The sequence below is a fragment of the Pantherophis guttatus genome, chromosome 4 (genome assembly GCF_059756535.1).
Source record: "Pantherophis guttatus breed Tessera chromosome 4, ASM5975653v1, whole genome shotgun sequence".
Lineage (NCBI taxonomy): Eukaryota > Metazoa > Chordata > Lepidosauria > Squamata > Colubridae > Pantherophis > Pantherophis guttatus.
In genome coordinates this window covers 124,188,580-124,213,544 of record NC_142066.1, presented here as the reverse complement: position 1 = coordinate 124,213,544, position 24,965 = coordinate 124,188,580, and the positions used below count along the sequence as shown (strand labels likewise).

At 33.7% G+C, this 24,965-nt stretch overlaps 1 protein-coding gene across 3 annotated transcripts in view; it reads right to left on the bottom strand.

The window, feature by feature from the left end:
• DGKB (diacylglycerol kinase beta) overlaps positions 1–24,965 on the bottom strand; it is a 296,607-nt gene that overhangs the window by 255,509 nt on the left and 16,133 nt on the right. For 2 of the 3 annotated variants that reach the window (XM_034402586.3, XM_034402587.3), the window contains exons 2-9: positions 20,934–21,082; positions 18,780–18,856; positions 17,539–17,559; positions 13,385–13,538; positions 11,184–11,321; positions 8,335–8,384; positions 6,429–6,503; positions 1,904–2,023 (exon numbers count right to left, since the gene is read on the bottom strand). In XM_034402586.3, coding sequence (XP_034258477.1) covers positions 1,904–2,023; positions 6,429–6,503; positions 8,335–8,384; positions 11,184–11,321; positions 13,385–13,538; positions 17,539–17,559; positions 18,780–18,856; positions 20,934–21,003 — 705 coding nt within the window. In that variant the 5' untranslated portion in view covers positions 21,004–21,082. The remainder of the gene's footprint in view (positions 1–1,903; positions 2,024–6,428; positions 6,504–8,334; positions 8,385–11,183; positions 11,322–13,384; positions 13,539–17,538; positions 17,560–18,779; positions 18,857–20,933; positions 21,083–24,965) is intronic. The other variant, XM_060685674.2, reaches the window with a different exon arrangement.

Here is a 24,965-nt window from a genome sequence, read left to right as displayed (position 1 = left end):
ACGCTGATGACACCCAGCTGTACATCTCCACCCCGGACCACCCCAATGATGCCTTGAAGTGATGTCCCAGTGCCTGGAGGCTGTACGGATCTGGATGGGGAGGAACAGACTCAGGCTCAACCCATCCAAGACCGAGTGGCTGTGGTTTCCGACATCCCGATATAGTCAGTTGGTGCCATCACTGACTATTGGGGGCGAGTCGTTGGCCCCCATGGAGAGGGTTCACAACCTGGGGGTCCCCCTGGACTCACAGCTGTCTTTAGAAGAGCACTTGACGGCGTTTTATCAGGTTCGCCTGATTCGCCAGTTGCGTCCCTTTCTGGATCAGGACTCGTTAAATACGGTCACTCATGCCCTCGCCTGGACTACTGCAACGATCTCTACATGGGGCTCCCCTTGAGGAGCACCCGGAGGCTCCAGCTGGTCCAGAATGCGGCTGCGCGGGTGGTTATGGGAGCGACGGGGTGCTCCAATGTGACCCCCCTCCTGTGCAAACTGCACTGGCTCCCAATGGTCTTCCGGGTGTGCTTCAAGGTTTTGGTTACCACCTTTAGAGCGCTCCATGGTTTAGGACCGGGGTATCTATGAGACCACCTTCTGCCACCAGTAGCCTCTCACCAACCAGTACGCTCCCATAGAGAGGGGCTCCTCAGGGTGCCGTCGGCTAAACAGTGTCGACTGGCGGCCCCAGGGGGAGAGCCTTCTCTGTGGGGGCATCCGCCATCTGGAATGAGCTTCCCCGGAGATACGGAGGATCCCGGACTTGCGCGCTTTCTGCCATGCCATCAAAACATTTCTTTTCCAGCAGGCCAGAAAAGCTGGCCTAACCTCTCTTTTAAACTGTTTTTAAAATTTTTAAAATTTTTAAAATTTTAATTTGTCTTATAAATTTGGGGTGTTTTAAATTTCGTTGTCCGGACCAATTATTTAATTGTATTTTAATAGTTTTTTAACATTTGTATTATATGTATTTTATTTGGCTGTTCACCGCCCTGAGTCCTTCGGGAGTAGGGTGGTATACAAATTCAATAAATAAATAAATAAATAAATAAATAAATAAATAAATAAATAAATAAATAAATAAATAAATAAATAAATAAATATGTAGAGTTTACCTTTTGAAATACATAAATTACAAGTATATGTGTTTAATGTGTTTAAAATGTGTTTAAATGTGTAAATTAGACAATGAAATATTTTTTATGAATTATCGATTCAGAATAAAACAGTCCATTGAAGGGAATCAATCTATTGTAAAATTTTAAAATAAAGCCTCAAATTAGAAGGATTCTGGTAGGTAGGTAGGTAGGTAGGTAGGTAGGAAGGAAGGAAGGAAGGAAGGAAGGAAGGAAGGAAGGAAGGAAGAAAGAAAGAAAGAAAGAAAGAAAGAAAGAAAGAAAGAAAGAAAGAAAGAAAGAAAGAAAGAAATCTGGTTCACTACAAGGATAATATAAATCTGAGAGCTAGATTTAAATGGAAATAGCCGATCCAATTCAAATGAATCTGACCCTGATTAGATTGGATTCATTTTCAAAAGCTGGAAGTGGGAATAATATTTGAACTATTGAATAATATAATATTCAATAATTTATTGAACATGTGATTGAATTCAGAGACTTTTTATAAAGATCTGTTAGCATTTTCAAGCTATGTTTATTTTGGAAACAGTCCCTAAAATTCTTTTTAAGATTCAGTTTTCAGATTTATAACAATAATTTTTTTAGATAGCAGTCCTGATAAAGTATTAACAGATGTTGAGGAATGTAAGGGGAAGAAATATTTCTAAGTTATGCTTACGCTCTTCTTTCATAAATTTAGTATTTATCTATTTGTTCATCCAAAATGCTGGAATGCATACATGTTTTTAAGTTTGAGAGTTTATTACCACTGTGATGATTCTTACATTCTCTAATCCAAGCAACACTAAAAGTGGGATCGTAGTCATTCCCCCCTGGATCCATTCTTCCAAGGAAACTGTGCCATCATGATCATAATCAATTTCTTCCATCATCTCATGAAGAATCTGTTTTAATTAAAAAAAACATTTGATATATATAATATGTAAAAACTAATAGTTGTTTTACATTAAAATAGAAGACAATATGTCTTGTAAATACCACTAAAATATTTCCATATTAAAAAAATGTAAGAAAGTACCGCTATATTGGTTTCAATTATTTTACTGCAGCCCTATGCAAGTCTATTCAAAATAAATCCAATGATGTACCATAGTTTTCAGAGTATATAAGACACACTTTTCCCCCCTAAATGAGGCTGAAAATTTGGATGCAATTTATACTCCGAATGTAGCCAAAAACATGAGGCACAGATGAGGCGATGATCTGTGGCAATCCCTGCAGCCTGGAGCAGCTGATTGGGGGTATTCTGGGAGGCCGATCCACCTGCCAATCAGCTGCTCATGCTGAATCAGACTGCAATAATGTGCTGAAGCTGACCTGGCTGTTCTCTATTTGCTGCAAGGACTGTCAGAGTTTGCAGCAGCAATCATATCCAGAAAGCACACACAAATAACTGGTTCAGCAAGATTCAATAACTTCTCTTTATATATAATATAAAGTACATATACAATATCAAAAGCAGATTTTCTAACACAAGCAAAACACAAGCAGAGGAGAGGAGTTTCAGTTTCAGTTTTAGTTTCAGAGATCAGCACAGCATGCAGCTTTAGAACAGTTTAGCTAAGCCACGCCCAAGCTACTTGCTGTCTCCTTCTTTGTTGGTCACACAGCAAATACTGTTTCAGTTTCCAAATAGCCTCTATTTTCCTCCCCAAAAACTAAGGTGCTTCTTATACTCTGGAGCGTCTTATACTCCGAAAAATACAGTACACTTTCTAACCTTAATTTTATTTTAATGTTCTAATACAGCTTGAAAATATAGCACTAAATAGATTGTATCATCCACAGGTGTTTGGTGGGGAACAAGATTTTATAGACAAGAATATGTGATCCTGGGGCAAGAAAACTCATTCTACATGAGTTGGCATTCTCATATAATTTCAGCCTATGTGTACCTGTAAAATCAAAACAAATTGCATGATGCCACCTGAAACAGTTTGCCTAATTCTGATGTAGCAGTATTTATTTAAATACTACCTCTGAAATTAAAAGAGATTTTATTTGAAGAAATATGATTTAAAAAACCTTAAATACTTTCAAAATATTTACTGTATACAATATTTATATACTTAATATTAGCAGGGGAAAAGTAATTTTCAAATAAAATTAAAGTGGGAATTCTGCCTTGATGTTATTTTACCACACCCAAATTCACCTTAGATGCTGAAAAAATAAACTGAATGGCAAAATATGTTGTAAATATGTCTTTCTTAATCTTTTTTTTAATATTATTTTTTTATTTTAATACAAACATTCCATCATTCATTAAACAGTGTGTTGTCTGAGTACAAATTTCTTGTGTCATCACAGTTACCAGCATATTCATTGTTTATATCTACTTTTATTTTAATAGTAATACTTAATACTTAACATATCTATTGTATCAATAGATTGTATGGTATCAATGGTTAGAGAATAAATATGAAAGTAAAGTAAAGATAAATAAATTAAGAAGAGAAATGTTACAATGTCTTTCTTAATCTGTGATAAAGTCAAGAATCATTCAATAAATTTCATGCAAGGTGTCCTGCCCATCATCTGTGACAATTCTGCATGGTTAATATATAACAATACTAGCTGGATACTTGTGCTTCGCTATAAAACTATGTGATCGGGCTTGATAAATTGACACTTAAATCTTGAAAATTAATGAGTAGTTACGAAAGGCCTTGATAAATTGACACTTAAAGCTTGAAAATTAATGAGTTGTTAAAAAAGGTACTGTATTATTTCAGTAGAGATGGTAAACTAAGTTTCTGTTACAGATTAAGTTTCTGTTAACAGATTAATCTGTTACAGATTACACTTTCTGTTAAGACATTATTGAAAGTCTAACAACAATAAAATAGATGGATTTAAGCCCTTTAATCCCACCAGCAACCATGGCTTTTTTGTCTACATAACCAGGCTAATAACTTGCATAGCATACAGTTTCAATTTTTCCCTCAGATGAATTGCTCTGGACCTCCCTGTAAACAACATTCCTGGTTTTGCTCTGTGGCTGGATGATGACTTGGCTGTGAGGTAAACTGACTCTAGAGCACACCACATACAACTGGCCATGGGAGAAACAGTCACTCCTCAGATGCACACCAGCCACTTTCAAAGTCTGTCCCTGTGCCTTATTGATGGTGATGGCATAGCACACCTTAACGGGAAATTGTAGCGGTTTGAACTCGAAGTGATGGTCTGATGGGATCAGAGGAATTTGGGGTATGAAAATGGTTTCTCTCTGATTGATGACTGTGAAAATCATAGCTTTGATTATGTGTTGTACAGAGTCTTCACCAGTGGTGAAATCCAAATTTTTTTACTACCGGTTCTGTGGGTGTGGCTTGGTGGGCGTGGTGTGGCTTGGTGGGCATGGCAAGGAAAGGATATTGCAAAATCTCCATTCCCATCCCACCCTGGGCCAGCCAGAGGTGGTATTTGCCAGTTCTCCGAACTACTCAAAATTTCCACTACTGGTTCTACGAACTGCTCAAAATTTCCCTACCAGTTCTCCAGAACCTGTCAGAACCTGCTGGATTTCACTCCTGGTCTTCACCTGAAGCCTGGTGCCATTGCACAGTTTCGGAGGGGTTAGATTGCATAACAGCATGATTGGAATGCCAGCCTTGAGGATAGAGAATGACAAAGTAATCCTAGTGGGTTGAGAGTGTGCAAGAACTCCACAGGGTAATGTACAGTATCCTCAATCTCCATTACCGAGTCCACAGATTCATATTTCATATCCTCCATGGACAGCTTCTTCAGCAGAAAGTTGATGATGTTGGCTGAGTCGAGAGAATAGCTCTTTCCCTCAGCCATGAAGCGCAATCTATTCCAGCCTGATGAATGTTGGGGTATATTCTGTCAGTCAAGCTATCAGATCTCTCACAACATGACAAAGGTTACTTGGAATAGTTATTCTTCCAAAAGCTTGCCATCACCAATATCAAGTAATAAATTGGAAAACTCTTCTGCCCTCAAATCATGTTGAAGGTGGACACACATGTTAACTCTCAAAGACAGGACTCTGACATTAGGCCATAAGATGGATGACTTGAGACAGGCCTTGACTTCATCTGCACATGTTCTTCGTAGCACAACAGACAACGTCTGTCTGAAGTCACCAGCCAAAAGCACCGTAACTCCACCCATAAGATGGTTGCTGCACCTAATGTCGTGAAGCGCCCTATTTAGAGCCTCAATACTTCCTTTGTGAGTCATGGTGCACTCATTCCACATGATAACTTTAGTTCTCAAAGCACCTGAGCCATGTCACTTTGCTTAGAGATGTTACAAAGTGCAGATTCAGAATGATTCAGGTTGAAAGGTAACTTGAGTGAGCCATCTTGCCTCCGTCGATCAAGGTAGCTGCAATTCCTGAGGAAGCAACAGCAAAGGCAATATTGGCCAGCAACAGATTGATCAAGAACATTTTGCCAGTGCCAGCAGGAGACAGAGGTAATGGAATGTGAGGCAACTGGCAGTTGGAACAGAGTTCTTTTTAGGTGGAGAGGGGGAGTAGAATGTCTAGTTCCTTAGCATCAGTGCATGTTAATATAAGGCAACTGGCAGTTGGGACAGAGTTTCTTTCAGGTGGGAAGATGAGTAGACCATCTAACTCCTTAGCATCAGAGCGTGTTAATATAATACTGTATATGAAATACTAATGATCTGATGGTCATTTTGAAAAATCCTTTTTTAGCAAGCACCTACAAGCCAAGAGGAACATATGTGCCAAATTTCAAGTTTGTAGGCTTTACAGTTCTGGAGATTTCCTGATGTGTGAGTGGTATTTGACTTTTTTATATATAGATGAAAAAATCAGTATAAAGATTTAGAATGAATTGTAACCCTCATTAAGTGCTCTGGCATAAAGTCAGTATATGCGTATCATTTGTAAAAAACTAATCAAATAAAATTGTTTAATCCTGTTTACTACATTCAGCAACTGATCCGCAAACTTTCAACTAGAAATTTCTTGAATGCTTGTTCTGCTTTGTTCTCCTTATTAATATAATCCATTTTATTTTAAGAAAATAAATTCTGTTATTGATTGATCTAAACAATACTATATTTGTCATAGTTTTCTTTATATTGGTGACACTTCTTTGACTATTCATATATATTTATCTTCAATCTTCAGGCTTAAATATGATTCCAGTCTTTTGTAATCCATTTCAACATTGAAGAAACCAAACAAAGCTGCTACAAACATACTATTATTTTAATCAAATTATATAGAACAGTTCTTTGATATTTCCATTGCTAACCAAATAAATGACCTGCCATGATGCTTACTGGACTGAGTTCAGTGACATCCCATTCAAGATATTCTGCAACATGCATCATTTGAGTAATGATGTTTTCAAGTTCCTGGACATGAAAGCAAAACACAAAGAATCTTGTTAATTAAAAGTCCTTTTTTTTTGTAATGAATTAAAGTTGTAAAAGTAGAAGCTACACATACATCTTGCTGTTTTACATACAATATGATATATACCCTCTGGAATTGCAGTTTATGGCAATAGAAAAATACAATAAATACACAATATTGTTTTCTTCCAAAATACATTTTTTGAAACACCAGCTGGGAATATGTGATAAATATAACTTTATTCTTGGAAGTCTATTTAAATGAAATATGTATACTTATGTTATACTATACTAATCATATAAAAAGAAAAAAGAAAACTTTTAAGTACTTTAGAAAGTAATTAATATTAGGATGCTGTCTTTTTTTTAATCATCACATCATGGTTCCAGACTAATTTGGTCTTTCATCTTGCTGAATTTAGTGAAACCAATTAATAGAAGTCTCTAATTACAAAATTATGAGATCCCCAGAGAGATTCCCCTAACACTTACATGGTGAATTTTTAGGTGTTAGTCAAAGACAATCTAATATTTAGATTTTTAAATCCTTTTTGTATATCCTATATTGTGGTATATTTCTATGATAGTTCTGTGATGTTTGCTTTAATATGACTATTTTGATTGCTGCTTTTATCTGATGTTTTGTTTTGGTATTTTGCTTTTAATGTGTTTTGAATTTTAATTCATTTTTTTATTGTAGATGGCAATATCGGCTATAAGCTTAAAAATAAATTGTTGTCATCAACAAGTGCTGTTAATTTAAGTTAGAACTAGGATAGGATAGGATGAGATGGGATGGGATGGGATGGGATGGGATGGGATGGGATGGGATGGGATGGGATGGGATGGGATGGTACGGGACGGGACGGGACGGGACAGGACAGGACAGAACAGAACAGAACAGAATAACAGATTTGGAAAGGACCTTGGAGTCTTCTAGTCCAATCCCCTGCTTAGGCGGGAAACCCTACACCACTTCAGACAAATGGTTAGCCAGCATCTTCTTAAAAACTTCCAGTGTTGGAGCATTCACAACTTCTGGAGGCAAGTTGTTCCACTGATTAATTGTTCTAACTGTCAGGAAATTTCTCCTTAGTTCTAAGTTGCTTCTCTCCTTGATTAGTTTCCACCCATTGCTTTTTGTCCTAGCCTCAGGTGCTTTGGAGAATTAAAAAAAAAAGATTAAAAAAATATCAGAGATACAAGCAACCCAGCAACCCAGTGCAATGATCACCCAAAGGGAAATCAGTGCAGGAAGTCATAACTGCAGCTGTATCTTCACTAAATCAGAATGGAACACTTGAAATTGTTCACATTGAGGAGCTTGAAATGGAAGACAAACATTATTTTTGAATCGCAGCTGGGAAACAGAAGTAGCGTTTAGCTGAGAGTGGGAAGAATACAGCATTGTTCCTGCTCTCTGGAACAGGTGGATAACCATTCTGGCAATGGTAAAAAGAAATGCAAACTGTATAGCTATTCCCCAATGCAACTTCAAAAACTACATCTTATTAAACTGTTTATTGTATTTCCAGTGTATACTTCCTGATTTGTTATTTTAATATTGATTGTCTGGTCTTGTGGTTAAGATATCAGGCTAGAAACTGGGAGATTGTGAGTTCTAGTCCTACTTTAGGCATGCCCAACTGGCTGGATGACTTTGGGTCAGACACTATCTCAGCCCAACTCACCTCACAAGATTGTGGTTGTGGGGAAAATAAGAAGAGGAAGGAGTATTAGGTATGTTTGCCACCTTGAATTATTTATAAAAATAATCAAAGTACAATAATAAATAAATATTAAAGTATGCTGTTTTAATTAATAAAATTACCGAACTATCCAGGTAGCCGTTTCCATCTGTGTCATACAAGCGAAACATAACTAAAGAGAAATAACATATTAAAATCATTTTGTGGTAAAGAATTAAAACCATATTTCTAAGTAATATAGCAACTACCACATAAGAAATAAATTCTGAGAAATAAATGATGCTAACAGAAAAAGTAACACATATTGTCTTTCTATTCATCACCACTTTGTAGTAATGTAGAGATTCAGTCCTAAGATCCAGTCTTTGATTTTAACTGAGACAGAATTGTTGGAAAAATACATGTACATACAATTTCTCTTTAGTTTTCAGGAATATATGAAAATTATTTAATTAGTAATTAAATAGCAAATTCTAAGTTGGTAAAATCTCGAGTATTTCAAAGGAAGAGAATGGATTATTGCAACGAGCTAACAATTTTTTCCTCATAGAATACATCACACTGTCATAAAAGTGTATATGTTTTTAAATAATATCTAAATAGGATGATCACGAAAAGAAACAAGTATGTATTCTTTTGCTCACATATTACTTGCATCTAATATTATCCAACTGATATTATTTATTGTTTAAAATTTAGATGATAAAAATCTGGTTTGCACAAACCGATCTTAATATTTACATATTTGTATTAAAGATAGAATAGAATAGAATTTAATAATTTAATAGAATAGAATAGAATAGAATAGAATAGAATAGAATAGAATAGAATAGAATAGAATAGAATAGAATAGAATAGAATAGAATACTAGATTACTACTCTGCTCAGAAAATATACTGTTTCAAATCTGATCTCTCACCTTGCAATGGAACCAAATATCCAGCAGATAGAGCCTACTTTCTATATCTTAGCATACATAATTATAAATTATAAATATTATATGTTGCTGCTTTAATGTACAATGATGTCTTAGAAAAGTTATGCATTTCAGAACTTAGTGAATGGGACATACTTTTTGCTGTTGCTTAGTTGTTCTGATGATTTGTGAGGCAATGAACTATATTTGTCATGGTGGTTTGTCAATAACTCAATAACGTATCATGACATTTTGTCTTCTTTTTAATTTCTTTGGATTTTTCTAAATTTCGGAGCCTTCACTAAAGATTTTTGTTTCTACATTATGTGTCCAAAATAATTAAGTATTAGCATCATTATTAAAGCTTTCAGTAAGCTGTATAGATATAATTCAAGTATTGAGCAATTTGTATTTGTTGTCCAAGGCAAGAACAACAATCTTCTCCAGCATCATAGTTCAAAGATATCAATCTTTCTTTATGCAGCCTTTCTTATAGGCCAGTACTCATAGCCATATATTATGACTGGAAAAACTACGGCCTTGACAAAAGCTAGCTTTTTTTGGTGATATAATTTATCTACACTTCAATATGGAATCTAAACAAAACTAGAAGTATTATGCATTTTATTTCAGTATACAATGAATGGATGCAATTTTTGTACCATTATATATTTAATTTTTTCATGGGTTTAATGGGAAAGAGAAATGTAGGCATTCATAACTTATTATAAATGGGACCACCATGCTGCTTAATATTTTATGGATAAAGATGATGGATTACAGGCCTGGTTTTCTTGTTTGTGATTTTATTATAGTTGCAGGGTAGCCAGTTTAATGTTTAACAAGATGGGAGCCATATAAAACTTTTAATAATAAATAAATCCACAAATAGTGACTTGATTAAGTTCAAATACTAAACACATTTCATGGATTTATGTTTGCTCTGTCATAATAAAAATGTTGGTCTGTATAGTTCACTTTTTCTCTTCTAAATAATATATGAAATTCTGCAATAGCAGTAACATAATATTTTTACAAGGTTTTTTAGGGGTTTTATTTAAATTGTTCCCATTTTACTATGTTAAAATGAAACCGGAACAGCATGCAGAAAAAGGAGTAGCAGAACCTGGAGGAACCCCCATGTTCTGCCACTCCTTCTACCAACACAGCATAATTAATAATCCAGGTATCATAATTGTACCTGTGCATGATCAGACATTGATAACTGCACAGCTGCATATTGAAAACAACTGAAACATATTAGTATTCCAAATTTAACTTTTTGGTGAAAAAATGAAAACATGTTTCAGAATATTTCTAGACATTAAAATAAAAATGAATATTAATTACAATGGCCATTTTTCCTATGTTTACTAAATCAAAGCCATTTCAGAATATTGGAGAAAACTGTTAGTTCATCATGCCGCTGACAAATTTCACAAAAGCATTTTGTACTATGAAACATTCTTGACAACCAATAGAGGCATGCAAGTTATTTGACCGTCAAAGCTAAATAGAAGTTGAATACAATAAATTTATTCCTTGAAAAAATGTTAAACTCTAAGGATACAACGTAATAATCTAGAAGACAGATCTAATGAACTCAATGGAATTGACTTCTAAACATATTTTATTTATTTATTTATTTTTAAATTTGTATACCGCCCTTCTCCCTGAGGACTCAGGGCAGTGAACAGCCAAGTAAAAACATAAACTACAAACATTAAAATACAATTAAAAAGATATATATAAATTTGACCCCATGATTAAAAACAATAACAGACAATTAAAAACATTTTAAAAAGTGTTAGGCCAGCCTGGCTTGCTGGAAAAAGAAGGTTTTAAGGGCACGGCGGAAGGCACAGAGGTCTTATAGATAATATATAGATAACATATAGATAATATTAATTAATTAATTAACTTCTATAGCCTGACAAGTAAACCAGTGATCCTGGGTGCCTTACAATTCTAAAATTATATTCTCTCAAATGACTAAAACTTATTTTAATTTTTAAAGTTATGACAATATGAGATTGTTTTATATAAAATACATACATTCTAATTTGTCTTCAGGTCTCCCTCTTTCAAGAAGGGAAAGATAACAAACAATATCTTTCAATTGGATTACTTCTGGTATGTGCATTCTGGAAAGATGTTGAGGATGTGTAGTTATGCTTTTAGGAATTCGCAAACCTGAAATAATATTCATATTGTTGATTTATATAACAAGAAACAAAATATTTGAAACATCTCACCTGCCCATATTTCTGATATCATATATAGAACATTTTTTTCTCTCTGTTGCAATTGAGAAAATTGACATCATTTTGCACAAAAAGTAATTCAAGGTGATAAAGTGGGCTATTTATTTTTAAATCAAATTTATATAGTGAACTATTTTACAAAAAATGATTCAGGGCACTGCACAACATTCAGATAAAACAATAATTATTAAAAAACCAGATATAACATTTAAAAGTACAAATCAATAAATATCATAAAAAACAAAAATACAAACCATAGGAAAAAGGGAATAAGAATATCAAGGTTAGAGTTAGGGTTAATAAATAACAGATCTTGAGAGCCTTTTGAAATATTGAAATCGATGAAGCTAATCTAATTTCTAAGCTGCCCACAATCACTGAGCATGAGTTGAGCGGATATATAAATTTTCTTAAATAGATAAATAATTCTCATGAGAAGGATGTTCCTTAATGTGGGCACCGTGGCAGAGAAATAAATCTTCTGGGACCCACCAACTATAGGTCCTTAGCAGACAGTATCTAAAGCATGCCTTCTTTGCCAGATGTAAAGAGGTTTGGCTAATGTTATCAGGGAGATGTGATTGCTCAGATAACCTGATCCCATGCCATGAAGAATATAAAAAGTTAAAACCTTGAATTGGACTAGAGAGCAATTGCAGTTCACAGAGCCATGAACATGCCCTGTTCTAGAGTGCAAATAACTGCCTGTGCCACTGTAGTCCACACCAATTGCAACTTCAGGATCTTGGATCTTCAAGGGCAGTCCCATTACAGTACATGGAGTAGTCCGGTCTGGAAGTGACTGGGACATGAATGATTGTAAGAATTATTGTAAGAAGGACCTATCGATCCAGCTAGCATCTCTAATCCATGTTTGGTTGAGTTTATTTTTTATTGAGTGCCAATGACACTCTGGATGTATTTTCTCTCATTTCATCTGCCTCAGCTCCTCTGTAAATCACTGAGAGGAAAGAGATCCGACTGGAATAATTGGGTCCAAGGCATTAGCCACTGTTTTATTTCAATACATATTTCATTACTAGGAGTGTAAGTACTATTGTATTCAATTATCTAAAATTCTAAGCACATTTATAACAGAAAGTGAAATTATCTCATTTTCATCATATACTGTACAGCAACATTTTCTGCTTACATTCAGATGCTACTTTTAACATCCACAATAATGTTTGTTGAGCACATTTCTAGATAAAGAAATTATAGCACAATATCATTAATAATAATTTGTCTGATTTTTTTCAGTTATTTTTATAAGATGCTTTCATTCTCAATTTATCACTCTTCTTCAATTGTTTAAATACAGCTTCTTGCTGTACTCTGAGGAATCAATCCAAATGTCCAAATATTCTTGAACTGAATATGATCCAAACTTAATGTCATAATTATATTTATAAAAAAACTAAAGCACTAAGCTAAATAAATTAGTTTCCAGTTGTTTTAATGGGCTTTGAATTGAAAATAACTAAGATACCAGATGATGGTTGAAAAAGAATATCTAAATAATAACTTAGCAATATATTTAAATACAATCAGTTCTTATTTTTATAAAAAATATCCTTGAAACTGTGGTCTCTATGAATATAAAAACAATTGAGAAATGTATAGGGAATAACAACCACAGTTTATTAAAGAATGTTCAATAAATGTCTAAGATCAACTTAAATCTTATACATGAAAGTGTAATGGGTCTATTCTCATTTGAAAAATTACTTTGAAAAAAGAGATCTGGAAGAGTTAATAGAGCTGAGTCTTTTAATCTTTCTGTTTGCCAACTTTTTCTCTACTCAAATATTCCTGTGATATTTGTCTATAGACTTCATAATTTATTCCCTTTTCTAAAAGTGCTATTTTTCTCCCATTCCTACTAAAAGAATTAAATCATTACAAAAGAATGAAAAGACATTAAGGATTATTAAAGGCTTTCTATTAAGTCTCAGAACAAGTGGTAGGTCCATTCAAGGCAATCAAACTCACCTCCTGGAAGGAATGGTGATTTATTCTTTACCAATGGACTGCTGTGAGGAGCTTTGTTTCCAAAAGATACAAAGAGATGTTCACAAAATTCATCTGGTAAATCAGCTTCAAGAAAGGTCTTCATAAATAACTTGAAACCTTCTAAATCAATTTTCTGCAAACAAAAATAGATAATTATGCCTGCGGATTCAGGTTAAACATTTAAATATACATATTGTAACAGAAACTCTCAATTCATATTTTAGATAATTCAGGGTTTCAAATCCCCCCCTTCAAATACATACAATAGTTGTCATAGTTAGTTCTGAAACTAGGAGCAAAACAATTCAGCACCTTCAAGAAGACATTGAATTCACTCACTTCTTTGCTTACTAATTAATAAGTTTACTAATTAATCAGTATTAATTACTGATTTACTAGAAATTAAGAACCTTCCGAAGAATATTTTTTATTATGCTGGGAGAAAATGCTACCCTGGATGAAAGAAGTTCCATGTAAGTCAAAAGATTAAAAAGAAAAGCTTTAATTTTGGGGAAACAGAAGAAGGGAGAATAGAACGTAGATTGGAAGGGGCTTCAATAAATATTTATTGTGAGTGTTTAAAATTTCATAAAAGAATATATGAAGACTTTTGAATTAACTATATGAAATCTTCCCATGGGATTTTCATGGATTGAAAAAAAATGACATGAGAGAACTTTGAACCTTGACTAGAGGGAACCAGAAAAAAACAAGTATAATTAAGAAGAAGTAATTAATAAAATGGAGCAATAATATTTGACCACGGAAGAAATTAATTTATTTATCATGAGAATAAACTATTCAGAAATTACTTACAAGATCATCTGATACTATAACAGAAAATATAAAAGAGCACAGTAGTGGAATCTAAAATTTCACTACTGTTACTACCGGTTCTATGGGCGTGGCTTGGTGGGGGGGTAATGTGAGTGGGTGGGCATAGCTAACTTTTTTTTTAACTTTTAAAACCATTTTTTCTACAACCTCTTTGGCGAAGAGGTTGTAAAAAAATGCTTTTAAATACCTCTGACGATCCCAGCTGAGTTGCCTGATCGGCAGAGACTTTTTTCCTTTTAAAAGTCTCTGCTGATCAGGCAACTCAGCTAGGATCATCAGAAGCTTTTAAAAGCATTTTTTTTTACAATCTCTTTAGCCGAAAAACAGTTTGTAGAAAAAAAGTTTTTTTTTTTTAAAAAAAAGCCTCTGCCTATCAGGCAACTCAGCTGGGATTGTTAGAGGTTTTTAAAAGCATTTTTTTCCCTACAATCTCCTGGGCTGAAGAGGTTGTAGAAAAAATGCTTTTAAAAGCCTCTAACAATCCCAGCTGAGCCGCACGATCATCAGAGGCTTTTTTTTTTTACTTTTAAAAGCATTTTTTCTGCCAAACAAGTTGTAGAAACAATGTTTTTAAAAATAATTTAAAAAGCCTCTGATGATCGCACGGCTTAGCTGGGCATGGGATTTTTGCTACCGGTTCTCGGAACCACTCACCTCCATCGCTACCGGATCAGGCGATCCGGTCCAAACCAGGAGCATTTCACCCCTGGAAGAGCACAAGATTTTACAGGATAAAACTGAGCCCAGATTGAACTTGGACTTCTAAAAAATGCCAGATTATAAAAATGATATGGAAAATGTTACAGTGAATCCAGAAATGGATTTTAAAATTCAGGGGAAATAATGACACAATGGATTTACAAATGAAACCAGCTGATATATTAATAGTTAAAAGCAACATCCAAATAATAATTAGAATAATGGTTCAGAAAGCTTTCTTATTTTGGATACAAAAGGATTCTAAAATGAGACAAAATCAAAATGATAAGAAATCTTCTTATGGGCATGGTGAAAGATCAATCTGTTTAAAAGTGAATAGAAGGACCATAAAGTGAATTTATTTGAATAGGGTTAAAATATATATGATGTTGCTTGTGGTAACTAGCTTTTTTATCTTTATCTTATAGATAAAGTTTTATCTATAAACTTTAATAAAACTGATATTTAAAAAAACAAAAATGTGGAGACATAAGCAAAGTTAAAGCATACATGAACTAAAACAAACATAAAAACTCTTACTGATATTGTGTAGCTGTATTTTAATTTGACTCTCCTAAATATCTTTGATAGCCAGTTTGATCTAGTGGTTAAAGTACCAGGCTAGTCAGCAGAAGGCTATGAATTCAAATTCTGCCTTAGTGATGAAAACTAATTGGCTGGTTTTGGGCCAGCCAGTTATTTGTGAAAATAATATAGGCAAGATACAAATAAATAAATCTCTCTCCCTAAGAGATATATGTTTTCATATTTACCTATATTTCTTTTAGATGAAGAGTTCTTAAGTCATTGGAGATCCGTGCATAATTTATACATTAAAATTACAAGTTTATTTTTACAAATCTGTAGTTTAGCTTACAGAACTCTTGAAGACAATAGGAATTAATCCTCTTCATTCTTAACTAAAGCTAAGCAAAAAAAGAAAGGGAAGTTCCTTGGAGAAGCAGTTTACTTTTCATTCTGTAATCTGGGTTTAACTCATTGAAGGATGTAGAACCAGTTTCATCTGGTGATTAGGACACCAGGCAAAACATTTGAAGATGTATGCTCTAGTCTTGCCTTAACCATTAAAAACCAGCTGAGTGACTTTGGGCCAATCACTCTCTCTCATTCCAATTTACCTGACAGGATTATTCTTGTGGGGGAAATAGGAGAAAAAAGTACAACCTTGTTCATTGCCTTGAATTGTTTATATACATATTGATATAAATAATAAGGATTGGGCTATAAATTAAATAAACTGTGAATACCCAAAATAGAGCTGTAAGATGTATTGTCCTTTTTTTCTGTCGGTTTCAAATCCACACACACACACACACACACACACAACACATACACAAACACGGTTTCTAGTTTGTTTGTTTTTTAAGATTTGTATATGTTTCTTTCAGACTGAATTTGCTTCACTTTCTTCCCCATATAATTTCAGAATTTGTCTTATTTCTTTCATTCCATGTCATTATTGCTTCTTTAGGCTGCTGATCTTCTCCACTATACACTATTTGCTGTCTTTTTGCTTTCTACTTAATACTTTTTATGCCGTTCCAATTATTAATGTCGCTTGCATGCAAAATTACGTCTCCTTCATTTTTCAGAGATGTTTTCAGCCAAATGGCAGGGATTTCTCAATTTATCAAAATACAGAGGTACAGAGAATATTTGTCAATCCTAGGGACAACAAAATCACAGTACAAAGAATGTTGTTTCCAGGCCATTTTTGAATATTAATCATATGCTTTCTTCATACTATATATTTTGTAATAAAAAAGTGCACTAAGTATCAAATTTATTTACTTTTTCTTTATCTTCACTATCTTTCTTTTCTATCAACTTTCATTATACCTACCATGTTTCTCTGAAAACACGACCCACCTCAATAATAAGGCCAACCCTAATTTTTTGGGGGTGGGCCTAATATTACCCCTACCCCAAAAATAAGCCCAGGGGATGGGCATGGCCAGCACAAGTGGCAGTGCAGGCATGGGGGAGGCAACTGTCCGACTGCAACTGCAGCCCGCTGGCCCCTTGGGACAGCACAAATACTGCTTTTGCCCTTCTCTTTCTGGGCACAGTGCTTCTGCTTATTGGGCCGCTTCCCTGAAGCTGGCAGCTCTGCAGCCAGCTGCTTTGCTTTTTCCCTCTTTTTGGGAGGCTGGTGGGAGGATTTTTGGCGAATGGGTGGAAAATGGGGAGTCTGTGCTGAGCTTGAGGAATGGATGACAGGCAGGAAAATCCACTTCCCCATTTTCCTCCCATTCGCCAAAAAGGCTCCATTCCGAATGCTGAATGTTTGGAATGGAGGCGACGGTGCATCCATGGCACGTCCAGCTCACCGAGTCTGGCCTACTGCATCTCAAAAAAAGTAAGACCAGCTTAAAAATAAGCCCAAGTGCTTATTTTCAAGTCTAAATATAATACTATACTAAAATATAGTACAGATGTCATGCAACAAGACATCTGTATGAAGATTATTAACCAATAAATATATAAATATGAAAGAAGAACATATAAAATAAATCTACATAAATTAATAGCATTGATCAGGTATATCAGTTAACACATATTCTAGATATGCTTACTTGTGTAAGAATATCTTGCTTCTGGAGTGCAGGAAAAGAAAGGAAATATTTTTTGATCAAATTATACAGTCAAAAAATTACCTCAGACTTATTCTTAGAACTAGCCTTTTTTGCTGAAATTTTAATTTCATTACTAACTATCTTAGAAAGGAATCATGCAATAAAAAAGCTTCCAGTATTAATAAAATTGCAAAGGAATGGTTTTAGCAAATAGCTGTAGTAACCAATAATATCAGTTTAGAATTTAGATGCACAATTTAGACACCATATAAATCTTTATTTGACTCAGATTTGATCCGTCTTAGATAAAGTTCTATTAGACAGTTAACTTTTTTTCCATAGATTGGCAGTGTACCAAAGATACTTTATTTTGTTTATTATTTTTAATTTATTTTAAACATTTATATAGCCATCCATCTTCCAACTAACTCTGGGTGGCTTACGATCAAAAGTTACAACAACATATAAAATTATATTAACATTACAAAACTAAGCAGATTGAAGAATTAAAAACAATAAAAATCTGGCACCAAGTCAATCTTCTACTGCGTAATTATCCAATCTTATTCCAGCACTTTGGGGGATGGGGAGGGGGAAGAAGAGGCCAGGTCTTCTAAGCTTAATGGAAGGCTAAGAGAGAGGATAGAAGCCTGCTAAATTTTAGGGGGCAGACTCTTTCATAGTGCAGGCAGGAACTTTTATTTTAATTAAAGTAAAAGGCACACCTCCTAGTTTCTATTAGATGATAAAACTTAGAAAAAGAACAATGAGAATGCTTATCCTGTCTGGTCTGGTATGATGGATAATGTCCTTAGCGAAAGACATCTCCCAGATATCTCAATAATGTTCTCAACATTTTAAGAATAACATTTAATTGCAGCATGAAACCAAGAATTAATAAATTTATCAAGTGGGACATTTTATCTACAGATTGCCACTTACACATTACCACTCTAAGAATTGGGGTATTAATACAGCATGAGCAGTCAGCTGAAATAAAATGTCTTATTGATAATGTTTATTTGCTTATAGTGAAATCATTTGAATAAACATGAACACTCCAGTAACTTCTGGAGCACAGCACAGGTGTTTGATTTAAATATATGAGGGTTAATCCATCTGGAAGGAACTGTTAATATGTGCTAGTTATGTATATAATGATTGCAGAGGGCATGAAAATAATGGAGTGAATTTCTAGCAACAAGAAAAATGTAACAAATTAGATAAGAAAGAAAAATTACCCCTTCAGGATTATATTTTGCTAGCACACCATTGCCATGGAATTCTTCTAAAACATCCTTAATTTTCTTTGTTGAATCTGTAAAAATAGTGTTGGAAGTCTTTTACTTTTTGAAACAAGCTGGCTTCCTAATCAAATAGCATTTATTTTTTGGCTCCATGACTAATAATTTAATATACTATTTTCACCAGAACATTGTCTACTTCATCCCAATTGTAATATTGCCTTTCAGAACATAAATCTCATTAATTTTATTCACTATGCCATTGGAATATTGCAAATTTTAATTTGTAATTGCAATTTAATAAATAAATAAATGTTAACAACATGTAAGACACTCCATTCCAAAACTACCTTGTTAAAATTCTCTTCTTCTTGAACTAGTTAGATTTTGAAGGAGCATGAAATTAAATCTTAGAATTTTTTAATATCTAAAATGTTGTTGAATTCTACATAAGCAATTAAGATGCATATTCTTGGTATTATAATGAAATTATCTATCTGGGATTTATAAAAAGAAATCCATATTTAAAATCTACACACAAACAAAGCATTCTGATCCACCCGTATGACTCAACCTGCTTTGAAATTGCAAAAGCACTTTTTAAAAACGCACTTGCCTTAACAATGGGGCATTTCATCTTTTCTAACAAACTCTTTTATAAATAAAAGTAAAAAGTAAAAGTAAAAAGTAAAAGTATAAATAAAAGTAAAATAGCATATATAAAAGCACATATAAACTTCCATGGAAAATCTGTTCAGATTAATGTTCCCAAGATTTTCCACCATGCAATATAATAGCAGCCCCCAATATTTCTGGCATCAGGGACCGGTTTCATGGAAGACAATTTTTCCATGGACCAGTGGGGATTGTTTCCCATACAAACTAGACCCTGCACATGTACAGATGAAGCTTCACTAACTTGTCCACCAATTGCATGGCCTGGTTCCTAATAGGATATGGACCAGTACCTAGCCTGGAGGGTTGGGGATCGGGGTTTGGGGATACCTGCAGTATAACAGCAGGATGAGAAAGCAATTGCATGTGTCGGTCGTACAGTATTATGCCAACAACAAAAATATTGTATTTGTCTATAAAACATCGTACTGGCAAGAAAGCAATACCTGGCAGAGAAGTATACCATTTTTATAACAATAGTTATAACTTTCAATTGTTCAAATTTGTATATTGTAATTTTAGACATATAGGTGAAGATTATATATGACTGATAAGGTTTGAAAAGCTGCAAAAGAATTATTAAATTAGAAAAAAACAATTCACTGTATATGTATCATACAGTGAAAAAATTTTATGGCTATAGTATTATTATTTATCCTTCTTATTATCTTCTTTACTCCCCCTTTTTTTGGTATTGTTGTTATTATTGTTATTATTATGATGATAATGATGTTGTTGTTGTTGATGATGATGATGACGATGATGATGATGATGATGATGATGATGATGATGATTTTATTGCTTTGCATTTACGCTGAGAGATTCTGCACAAATTCCTTGTGTGTTTAATCACACCTGGCCAAACAAGGTATTCAATTCAATGTTTGTTAAATGCATAAGTATGTCATGATGATTTTGGGAGCAGTATAATTATACCAGTATCAATATTATGTAGACCACTGCACGTGGTCTATTATATCAAGGTTTATTAAACAGAGTATTATGTAGTAACAGAGCTATCTAACAATCAAAGAAGGTCACCCAGGTTTTTAGCTTTATCTATGGTTCAAGAAATCATTCTTGGAGAAGGGTTACTTACATTTAAGTAGAGTAGATAACAATAATGCTCTAGAATATATAATTTGGTGCACTATCCGGTTTCCAGACTTTAGAAGAACATACCATGAAGAATATTCAATCATTGCAAAGTTCCTTAATTTTAAAAACTATGTTCTGCAGGCTCTTTTCAAAACAGAAAAGTCAAGGCATTTAAAAATGAAATAATTATCAATAATTATAATTTTATTGTGTATTATTGATAATTAGTTCATTTTTTAAAATGCCTTGATTTTAAAAGCACATAGATTTCAAATTAGATATAACTGGATTTTTTTCTATTACTTTTTGTAAGTTTATAATTATAGATTGATAAGTTTATAATTCATTATGACATTATGGAAATATAAAAGTACTTACATTCTGCATATTTTTGAAGCTGAGAAAACTCCGAAGGACTCAGATTAGCCCACTTCCCCTGGTCCATCATGACATTAAAATACAGTTTTACATTCCAAATAGTTGTAATGTTGAAATTTCAATTGGTCACCAACTTTTCAATCTAGTTTCTATATAAATTAGGTAGTTAAGAAGAAAAAAGTTTTTAGAACTATTGGATTGGTATTAAAAACAATATGAACAAGTCAATAATATCAGTATGGCAATGTATTAATTGTATTAATAACTAGATTCATCTAGTTTGGATTTTTGGATTTTCTGAATTATACGTGAAACTTTATTTCATGCATACAACACTCTTGTTTGTATAAATATATCCATTAATATGTATCTATACTTATATAAAGAGATGTTTATTTTTATTTACTATATTTTCATTTGCTACCGTTTCCCCCAAAATGAGACATCCCCTGATAATAAGCCCAATCGGGCTTTTGAGCGCATGGCAATAAGGCCAAGCACTTATTTCAGGGTTCAAAAAAAATATAAGACAGGTCTTATTTTCAGGAATACACGGTAGATTTCATAGGATCTATTGATATTGCAGTATCAAAAATAAGAACACATTACAATAACTAAATAAATATAATAAACTAACCACTACATCATATAGCAATAATAAAATTAGAACTACTATAAATACCCATCCAATGAGAAGATGACAACGCACAATGTTCTTCTAAATAGTTCTGTTTACAGGAGTTCCAGGAGTGACAACTAAGCACATCTCCAACAGAGCTGAGAAAACAATCTTGGCAAAGACTGAAGAACCAACAAGTGGAAACTTCTGGACAAGGAGAGGATGGGAGCTTACTGACATATGCTCTGAATGGCTGCTTTTCATAAGGAAATCATAGGACTGTGGTCTCCCACAGGTCTGAGTACTGGGAGATGAATGGATCAAGGCATCCTGATAGAGCCTTTTAAAGGAACCTTTGGTAACCTCAATTTCTAATCGATTTTGGAAATTGTCTATTTAACTACCATAATTGCTATTGGAAACTTTTAGAATGACAAGTTTGAAAACTCACCTAATTAGTTTACCTTCACACTTAAATAAACAAAAAATAATAATTGTTGAGTCTAAGAATTTAAAGAATTTGAAATAAAGGACAAAAAACCTTTCAGTCCCATACATTCCCCTTTTTGTTTTCCATGAAACCTTTGCTATGTTCCAGATTTTGATAGGAAATAAATGTAAGCTTTATTATGTTTATTTATGTTTTCTAATATAGTATGTCAATATTAGATATTACTAGATATAACTAGAAAATCTAAGAGGCATTGGGTCATAATTTCAGAGATATTTCCTTACTTAAATAGACAAACTAAATGATCATGAGCAGACAAATATCAATAGGATCAGGAGCAACTTCCAATCCTGAATCAGATGATTATGTCTGATCTTGGCAGTGCATCACAGCACAGCCAGAACTTACCCAAATTTCACTCCCATGGGATTTATAGGTTCCAGCATTCTGTAACTTAGATCATTTGAGGTGCCTAGTTTGAAATAACGTTGTTTCAGGAGGCAGCTTACATAATAACTCTCATAGTAAGGAAATTTCTCTGTATTTCAAATATGAATCTTTTTTGTAAACCTTTTATCCATTGGATATTGTCTAAACCATGGATGCTATGGAGAATAAATATACACTTTTTACCTTATAACAAGTATTCATATTTCCCTTAACATTCTCTTCTTTTAGCTAAACATTTAACCACTCATCATAGAACTTAGCCTCCTCTTATGTTGCCCTTTTCTGCATATTTTTCCAGGTTTCTCCATTTTATTTGGTTTTATGTCAACAAGAACTGGATGCAGCATCCTAGGTGCAGCCAGAACACTGCAGTATAGGATGATACTATCATCTCTGATGATCTTGACCAGGGGTATCAAATTCAAGGCCCATGGGCTGGATCCAGCTGATGGGATGCTTAGATCTGGCCAGCGTGCCCGCCCTGGAAACAGCGAAGGACCAGCCTAAGGTGCCTCTGTGAGCAAAAATGGAGCTTCTCCAAACTCCGTTTTTGCTGGCAGAGGGCTGCAGGAAGCCATCGCAGCCGAAAATGGAGCCTCGATAAATGACATCAAGATGGCCATGCCCACCCTGGCCATGCCCAGCCCCCAGCCCCCCAAGGTCAAACCCAATCCTGATGCAGCCCTCAATGAAATCAAATTTGACACCCCTGATCTTGACAGTGTACTTCTGTTGATGCAACCCAAAAACTGCAACATTTTAGAAGCTGTGACATAGTGCTGGTTTATGCAAGACACTTGCATGACATGCAAATCCCTCCCACAAGTACTATTGCTAATATTCAGGTTCAAAATACTGAATAGACCCGGACCAGAGCATATATATATATATATATATATATATATATATATATATATATATATATATATATATGTATATGTATATGTATATGTATATGTATATGTATATGTATATGTATATGTATATGTATATGTATATATATTTAATTTGATTTATATGCCGCCCTTCTCCGAAGATTCAGGGTGGCTTACAATGTGCTCAGCAATATTTATATTTATATCAACACTGATATTTAATGTAAAACTGTCAGGATAGAACAACATATTTTTGTATGATCTAGATCACAGGTGTCAAACTTGCAGCGTCACTTTGCTGTCACTTGATGTATTGGGAAGTTTTTTCTTCACTGAGCTAGGGTGGATGTGGCCTGTGTGTGATGCATCCGGCCCGTAGGCTGTCACTTGACATCCCTGTTCTAATTTGATACTGTTTTAAAAGATTAGTTCTGATATTGTTGTCTTTTCTTCAGCTTAAGTTTGCTTTATTATTGCTAAAATAATTATAATTTTTATTATGCCTATTATTAGTATTGCATTAATACTATTATATATTAATTCCTTTACTGTATATCATTTTTGTAATTTTCTGTTTATTATATATTGATTGCTGCATTTCACGAAAAATATCAAATATGCACAAACATAATTTGAATATATCAGAACTTTCCCATGTATGTTCCCCAGGAACTGATATTGATAATCACCAATTTGAAAGATTCTTTACACATATTTATCCTGGGAATATATTAGAAATAAAATTGGATTACGGCCCTATGCTCTGTTTGAAAGTGTGTTTCAAAAATAGAGCCAAACTGAGATAGTAATATAAACTGTGGGAATCTGTAGACATAGTAAGGAGCATATCATAAGGTTGCCTTCTGGTATCTGGTGAACAGCTGTTTTGTTAACCAGCTATTCCCATTTTATTGATCAATCTATAAAAATGCCTATAATATACTGTCAAAATTCTCAATGTGTCAGCCAGCCAGAAAAAAGGGGAAGATGGTTTCGAGATATTGAATAAAGGTGTTGGAAAACCAGATAAAAGTGATGAAATTCAATGGATCATTTTCAATTGCTCACCATTCATCAGGCCAAACTACTTTATAGGGTTATTGCAGAGCCTAAATAAAAATAAAATGAATTGTAAATGAAATAAAATAAAAGTTATTTTATTTAAATAAAATAAAATGTCCTTGTTTCCCAACATTAATAAAATTGATTTTAAAAAATGATAAAACATGCTGCAAAGCAAAATTTAATTTAATCCAATATTTTTTATATCTTCCTTAGAAAAAGCTAAAAATATTAATTTAAATTTGGATGGTTTATAAAGTATCATCCAAAATTTGAACTCTCAAAGTTTATCATTTGTTATCAGTTGGGAGCATCTTCTGGATAACAATTTAATGAAGACTTTTAGACTAACTGTTATAAGTGCATACTTAATCAGGAGGCTTTTACAAGTAGTTTCAAGGTGCTTGCTTTCAGAATTATAAATACTTTAATATAAAAAGACTGATTTAAAATATAAAGAAGCAAAATAATTCTATTTTTTATCTGTATGCATGGCTCTGGATAATTATGAAACCATATTCAGCATCATTAAAATGCTGCTCTTGAAGGAAAAATGTAGTCTCAGACATATCTCC